The following is an 8,440-nucleotide window of genomic DNA, read 5'->3' as shown; positions in this document are numbered from 1 at the left end:
TTTTTTTTTTAAAGTTCACTGATGTAAAGCCAAAAAAAAACATTAGAAACAGTGTTGTTGTTCTTCAACTCTGCATGCAATTTGAGGCAAGGTGATCACCACCTCAGGCAGAAAATGAAGATTCTGTGGCTTTGTTTCTTTTTCTTGCTCTCTCTCTCTCTCTCTCTCTCTCGTTCATTCTTCTGTTCCTGTCAGTTGTAGTCTCTGTATGTGTCTACCTCCATCTGTTCCCTGTCTCTCCATATCACTTCCTTTCTTATACCTCCTACCTTACTTTTCCCCTCTGTTGGGTTTCTCCTCTCTATCCTTCTTTTAATGTGTTGCGGTGCGGTAATCGCTGAGAGCTGTGTCATTGCACTCAGCAGCTCTGATGTCTCTCACTTGCGTGTCTCCTTGTTCCTCGATCGACTCGTGACGGTAAACTCTAAGTAACTTGACGTGGCTTCAAACCTGCTTCCTCTGGAGACTTGTTACATCACACAAACTGTTATTTTCAACTGTCTCTATGTGGTCGCATGTGTCGGTTGCATTGTTTTTGAATATAAAAAAAAGGAAAATTATCAGCATGGTTCTTGACCTTGTGACCTCTCTCTCAAAATCACGGCATGGACTATTAGAAAATTGTCAGTTTCAAAGCACTTATTGGTTTCTCTCTCTCTCTCTCTTACCTCAGCGTGGAGCCAGGCTGGCAGAGGGTGGGTCAGGTGGAGCTGGAGGGGGACGGTGTCGGAAGTACGGTAGGCAGCAGGTCCATTTCCTGGGCAGTGGAATACCCGGGCATCAGGGCCGGCAACGAGGAAACTGAGACGCACATCCACCTGGCACAGAAAGACCTAGTTGGCATCGTGCCACTGGCTATGGTGAGAACATCGTCCTTTCTGCTGTCTCTCAGGGAGGCGCTGAGTCTCTTCTGGGAGTTCTGGGACGGACAGATAAAAGAGGCAGGCGGTCATGCTTTTTAGGCGCCTTTGATATAATGTAAAATGAACCGTCTGGATTGTGTCATGACCATTTTTCGGTTTAGCATAATTTCATGTTTTAAAAAGCAATGGTCCAGTAAAAATCTTGAAGACACGAGTGACCAGAATTAAATATTTAAAATTACAACTAAAGAGTTAATGTACTAATATGTACACTTTAGGGGTAAACAAGCTACAAATTTGTGCCTTTTGAAAGGGTAGCGCCCCTGTACTTTTTTTCCTGTGAGTGTAGATTTTAACTTAATATTCATTCATTTAATTTTTTTTTGGCAAATAAAAATAGGTATGAACACTTGTCATGTGATAAATGAATTAGATTTTTTGACTGGTACTTGATTAATCAGAAAATTAAACTTTAATAAAATACATGTAATTGCATGTTTTTAGGTGGTCTAATTTTTTATGTTGGTTGATTAAATGCATTTAGTTTTAAATCTAAATTAGCCATAATTAAAAAATAATTTACAGGAACTAAGGCTCTTAAATCACATCTGTCTTTAAGTTCGCATTTAATAACTCACCAAAACCTAATAACCGTTGTGATTCAAAAAACATTCATCTCTTATAATCATGATCAATCAGAACAATCAGTGCAGATGGAAATATTTTTAAGGAAAGCTTGCAGGAAGGAAATGTGTGTATTGATGTGATACTTTATTATTTTTCTATGATTAAGAACACCATGCAGCCTTGACTGTGCAGAAGAGTATTCAGAAGTGCTCTGCTATTTCTTCAGATATGTGCTATTGAGGAATTCCAGAATAATTAAATTTCATTATTTTATTGTAATTATGCTTGAATCGAATTGGCTTGAAATAGTCCATTTTCAAAGAATGTTATTTTAAATGAGTAATTTTAAATGATTTTGTAGAGCATTTGTGTGCATGTGCATGTGTGTGAGCGCGAGCGCGTATGTGTGTCCGTGTGTGTGTGTGTGTGTGTGTGTGTGTGTGTGTGTGTGCATGTGCGTGTGTGTACAAATGAATACACCATCAATCATTACCTCATTTCTTGTGCAATAATTATTCATCATAAGGAAAAATCAATGTAAATAAGCAGTCTCCAGCTGGGATCTACACAAACATCAACGGGTCTGTTAATTAGCATGTCAATATAATAAATATATAGCAATTAGATACATCACTGAAACTCTCACTTAAAGGTTAAGAGGGCTGAAATGTTAAAATGTTTACATTTGTCTAAATACAGCAGATCAATTTCCATCTATCTTGACGAGTACTTCTTACATTTCTGAAATCAATAATGCTTATTGTCCATTTGCCCATGCAATAACGGAATCAATTTGCTGCAGTCACTTCATTCTTTATGAATTCTCAACGATATGTTCTCTGTCTCCAATAGTTTTCCATAAGGTTGCATAATAATTTAACATCATCTAAGTAATCAACACCTCATTTATAGGTAATCCAACATATGATGCCTCAACATATTTGCATTTTTGATGAGGTATTAGTGAAATACAACACCTGTGATGGTATTAATTAATCACCCTCCTGTGCCCTCTCATCTGAGACCCTGTTTGGCCATCTGAGGGACTTCAAAAGTCTTCAACAGCTGGGATTCAATGCTCTAGTGCTTGCTGTCACACTTCACTGTCCCCTCACTAATCATTTGGCAGAGCTTTTGACTCTGCTATACAAGGTTCCTGTGCCACTTGCTGCTTGTTGGTTCACCCTGTAATTGTCTGGCACGTGGTTGTGGTATTTGAGGTCTAACGGGAGAGTTTTGGCGAGTATGAGACTCTTGCTCCAGACTCTTTAGGGCAGAGTGAGTGGTTTGGCTATCGCTTAGCTCCAGACGAGGTCTCAAGTGGAGGAGCTCAGGGAGTCATGCATGACCAGGCAGAAGGATTTCTCTAAATTTTTGTGTTTTGGATGCTGAAGAGGCACCCGTTCTCTGTTTGCTGGTTTTCATGTGCTAAATCGCTGGAGTTGAGCTGAGGTCTTGACGGTAACATTTTATATGTAAATAGGCTTCTAGGACTGTTCAATTACAGATGTTATTCAGATTATTTTAAGATGTAATTACATAATATGTTTATTATTTAATCACATTATTTGCATATATCAGTAATTGCTGATAAAAGCCCCCAGATTTTAGCAGGAGACAAAATGATGCATTACAGACTTAACTTTACTTGTACTAGTTAAGTTGTATAACTTGTTAATTTGTGCTAATCTTGACATAATGCATTATAATTTTATATAATTGTAAAAAAAAATTAAGGAAATTAATACATTTATTAAGCAAGAATGCATTAAATTGATTAAAAGTCACTTTTAAATTGTTTTACAGATTTTAATGGCTGAGAAACACTGGTCCTGAAGGTGGGAAATTTACATATCATGGAATTTTGTCTGGTTTAAATAACATGGTGTTAAGTGTTAATGTGTGTAAATCTTGTTAATGCAGTACTTTTTATGCATTTAGTGTACTAAATTAGCAAGTAAATTAGTTAACAGTCCTAACTCCTAGGCCTGGGTTGACATTATCAATTCATCAATTTTAAACAATCTTCATTTTGATGAACCAATATGATTTTTATATCTCAAGATAATTTTTTAGTCCGTGCTGTTTTCTGTTGATGCATGAACAAAACTTCACTAAACATTGCTTGTAGAGCACCTGCTATCCAGAAATTGCAGTAAGCTTTGTGTTGTTACTTTTGCTAGAAAACAAAGTCTGGACTACTCAAATTTAATCATGAAATTCAAATAATACATGTTGTATTGATGCTCTTTAATGTGGTGTCAAAAACACATATATACCTAATGTATATACTTATTATCTAATTCAAAGCAAAGCTAAACATTTGAGTTTAAAAGGTGTTGTAGTTGGATGACTTCCAGCCGTTACCTCTGCCTCTCAGGCAAACATCTAATTAAACTCCACTCCACGTCCTTCCATAGGTTTTCAATCCTTTGATAAATGCTGTTCTTTTGCTGTTCATTTCATGAATCAACACATTAAAGAGGAAATTGGAAGAGGTGTTAGTGAGGCCAGCAGGGGGTGCTCACCCTTTGGTCTGTGTGGGTCCTAACACCCCAGTATAGTGACGGAGACACTATACTGTCAAAAAGCACCGTCTTTCGGATGAGATGTTAAACCGAGGTCCTGACTCTCTAAGGTCATTAAAAATCCCATGGCACTTCTCGTAAAGGGTAGGGGTGTAACCCTGGTGTCCTGGCCAAAATTGCCCCCCTGGCCTTTGTCAATCATGGCCTCCTAATAATCCCCAACCACTTGATTGGCTCTATGACTCTCTCTCCTCTCCACCTGTAGCTGGTGTGTGGTGAGTGCACTGGAGCCGTTGTCCTGTGGCTGCCGTCGCATCATCCAAGCGGATGCTGCTCACTGGTGGTGGTTGAGGAGAGACCCCCCACATGATTGTAAAGCGCTTTGGGTGTACAACAATACACAATGAAGCTCTATATAAATGCATCACTCATTCATTCAAATCAGACTCTACTCACTACTCAGACAGGGCTGCTTTTCCTGCTGAACATTGCTTTAGCTATCAACTGTCAATAATACTAAACATTATATCCACAGATATTTCTTCATTTGATAATCCAGATTTGACTTTTCTCACTTTTCTTAAAAGGGTGTCTGTTTGGGGTAGTAAATTCGCTGTCTAACACTCCCTCCAGGTTCCTGGCTGATGGCATTAGTGTTGTCAAATCTAACTGTGTAGTGATGTTGAGGTCAGTCGATATAGTCTGGCTGATGATGAAGAGTTCGGTCTTTGCAAGATCATCTGGAGATTGCGTTCTCAGGAAATGTTTTTCTGCAGAGATGGTGAGGAAGCAGTAGAAACTGTTTAAGTGGGCTCAGTGACCAAAACCGTATATAATGATATTAATATGATATACATTTTTTTATGTATTTATTCATTCTTGTTATTGAATAATTTATAGGGAATTCTCGGTAAAGCTAAAAAGTACTTTATACATGAAATATCTCATTTAATTATTTTCTGTTTGTATTTGAAACTTTTTTAATCCAAAAGATGATTTGTCATAAGAGCATCAGCGTAGAAACAATTTATAACATTTGAGTTAAAAACAAAAGACTCAAAAGAAATCTTTAGATTTTGAGAATCTGTCTATCTATCTATCTATCTATCTGGATCTACATTCCTATCAAGCTTGACTTGATTGTGATTTGCATTTATCTCAACCTATCATTTTCCTCTAATTTTTGAGGAAGATCATATGTTGATCCATTAGCTTGTCCCACCTGCAAAATCACTGCCCACGTTAAGCTGTCCTCTGACGTAGGCCAGTGTCTTGACATTGAAGGACCTGTACTTTCTGAGTGATTGTGTAATAAGAATAAACCTGTTCTTCACTCCAGTGAATCATTTAATCATTAAAGTCCTGGATACACATCATCAGAAATCTGGCCGCCGGTAGCAGTAATTCATTTCAAACAGCTCCAGGCGAAAACTACAGAGGGGAACATGGGATCCAAAAGCCATTGTACTGAGAGAGTCACCTCAGCTAAAATGCTAATCCACTCATGGGCCAGTGTGGGAGTTTCCCCCTGAGCCAAGCGCTCCGGCGGTCGGATGTCATATGAGGAGCGGTGATGTACTGCTACCGACCTTTCCTCAGACGTGCTTCCTGAAGGAGGTTATGAGCCCCCCTGTAGGAGCTGATCTTTGGAGCCCGATGACAAGAATTAAGCGGAGCGTGAAGAGCCCGGCACAGCGAGACAGCGCGATACCGCCACGGCTCAAGTGAGTCCCACACCGAGGGTCACTGTAATCTCGATTAATCACCTCCAACAGATGGCCTCCACCGAGAGAGATAGAGAGAGAGAGAGAGAGAGAGAAAGAGAGAGCTCAAGGCTGTGTTGACAAGAGTGTTGCCCCAGCTTTGCCTTACATCAAGCTTTCATCAGTAATTAGTTTTAATTAGGCTAACAGGCCACATTGTCTTTGAGCCGTGATATGGAGCTAATAGGGTTATGAGGGGTAGAAATGATTCTTTTAAATGCAGTTATCTACAAGTGACCTCTGCGCAAGTCAGGTTTTGAGCATAAATAATCAGAAATGATTCATAGCTGCGGTGCCGTCTGTCCATATTTATAGATTATTAGCTTTCTTGGCCCGTATCAGTCTTCTCTCGCTCTCTTTATTTTAATTTGCTGCATATTTTTCAATTAATGGTGTCCTTCCTGTTAATCAATTGGAACAAAAGGACGTTTAATAGCTTCTCTAAAGCTCTGTAGCTCAACTGCGCGAGACAGACCTCTGGGACAGACCGAGAAAGAGAGAGAGAGAATCAAGGGACAGATGAAGAGAGCTGAAGTTTTATGAGAAGAAATTCCACTTTGAAAAACATACTGTGAGAGCGGTGGAAAGGCTCTCAGGTGTACATTGGCTGTCTTACAGAGACTGAATTTGTCATCTATTCCAATACCTCATGGCAGAAATGACTCTGAGGAGAGGAATGGAACGAGGGATGAAAAAGAGAGAAAATCAGCCGAGCCTTATAAGTGAAGGAAGGTGAAGATGAAAGATATTTCCACCCCTATGTGTGTGTCTTCTGTCCAGTGTGTGTGTAATATGATGTGTTATGTGGGTCATGTGAAGATAGATCTGCCACTTGGTAATTGAGGCAGATCAGATTTGTCAGCACAGCAGGATGCTGTTTTTTGAGCTGTCTTTGTGCACACACACACACACACACACACACATCCCTGCAGTGAGTTTAACATTGATTAGCCCAGTGCCTTCATCATTACCACTTCATCAGAGACAAGGAAAGTGGAAGAGGGCAATATAACACAATCCAATGATGAAGAAACTCAACATGGAAATGAATCCAACTAGATCTGTCTTTCTAATAACCCACCCACATTTGTAACTGATTTAGGAGTACATGGGAAGCACACACCCCCTTGCACTTCTAAAAAATGCATCAAAAAAATTAAATACTATGTAGCGTTTGGGTTCTGTAAGATTTTTATTATTATTACTGTTTTAGAAAGCTGTCTCTTAACTTTACCAAGACTATATTTATTTGATTAAAAAATACAGTAAAAATCATAATATTTTGAAATATTAGTACAATTAAACCAAACTGTCATCTATTTGAATATATTTTAAAATACAATTTATTCATGTAATGGCAAAGCAGAATTTTCAGCATCATAACTCCAGTCTTCAGTGTCACATGATCCTTCAGAAATCATTCTTATATGCTGATTATTATCAATGTTAAAGCAGTGTTTCTTTCAAAAACAGCATTTATTTGAAAAAATAAATAAATAAATATATACACACACATATATATATATACACACACACACACACACACACATATATATATATATATATATATATACAGATATACAGCAACTTACAAATGGAATAGTGAGTTACTATTCCCAGCATTCCTTGCACATACATTGATTATATCATGGGACCTGTGTGGACCTGAATCACAAGCATTCAGGCTACTGCTTAAAAAAGAAAAGAGTGTCCACAATAAAATAAAATAAATTACAATTATTTTAATTAAATAATAATAAAATAAAACGATTGTGGTTTCTTAACCTTTTGACTCTAAAGAATCAACAAAATATTCAAAAGCTCCCCGATATAATCTATTTCCAGCATGTATGCTGCAATTATGACAAAGCTGCTTGTTTACAAATGTTTTGTTATCAACAGAATATCACAGGTGTGCTGGTGTAAAACAACGCACACGAAGAAGAAAATCACTCCATAAGGACTTTTACTGAAAATACTTAATAAAGGTACATCCAAACACAAGTAACATAGAACATAAATAACCAGCAACATAAAGAACAGAATGGGGAGTACTTATTCTAACGCAAACAAGGGACTAATGACTTGATTAACAGAACACTGAACAGAATGAACTAATCAGGACAACACGGGGAAACTAGGGCTGAATCCGAAATCTTAGGCAGCTGCTGCCTCGCTGCCGTATGAGGCAATGACTTTGGAGGCAGCGTTTTTGCATGAAGGCACCTCATGAAACTGATTTCGGACAGGCTTCTGAGGCAGCGCAACGGTTTAATGATCTACAACTAAATAGAACTAGAGTTTTTGTGATAACTAAATGAATATTTCATTACTATAATACTGATTTCTCTCTAGAAATAACATCAAAAGTGCAAAAGGTTAGTCAGAAATATACATTTACACACAAACTGACCACCAAACGCAACTTTCAGATGCCATCTTTATTTTTTAGCTCAACCGTCACGGAATGGAACGCACAGGATTGTGGGATATCAAAGGCAGCGAAGGATACATCTATGCTGCCTTCAAAATTCGATCAGAAGAAGGTACCTCCGAAAACAGGAAGTAAAGGAGAATTTGGATTCGGACGTTGCTTGATGCCTTCCTGCCTTGGAATGCTGCCTCTGAAGGCAGCATTTTAGAGTTTTCGGATGCAGCC

At 38.3% G+C, this 8,440-nt stretch overlaps 1 protein-coding gene across 1 annotated transcript in view; it reads left to right on the top strand.

Annotated features, from left to right (window-relative positions):
• Window positions 1–8,440, top strand: part of LOC107564464 (transmembrane protein 132C-like) — a 66,046-nt gene that overhangs the window by 6,763 nt on the left and 50,843 nt on the right. Inside the window, exon 4 of the mRNA XM_016249552.1 lies at window positions 674–860. Coding sequence (XP_016105038.1) covers window positions 674–860 — 187 coding nt within the window. The remainder of the gene's footprint in view (window positions 1–673; window positions 861–8,440) is intronic.

This window comes from Sinocyclocheilus grahami, unplaced genomic scaffold (assembly GCF_001515645.1).
Source record: "Sinocyclocheilus grahami isolate Dianchi unplaced genomic scaffold, SAMN03320097.WGS_v1.1 scaffold936.1, whole genome shotgun sequence".
NCBI lineage: Eukaryota > Metazoa > Chordata > Actinopteri > Cypriniformes > Cyprinidae > Sinocyclocheilus > Sinocyclocheilus grahami.
This window is presented reverse-complemented; position numbering and strand designations above follow the sequence as displayed.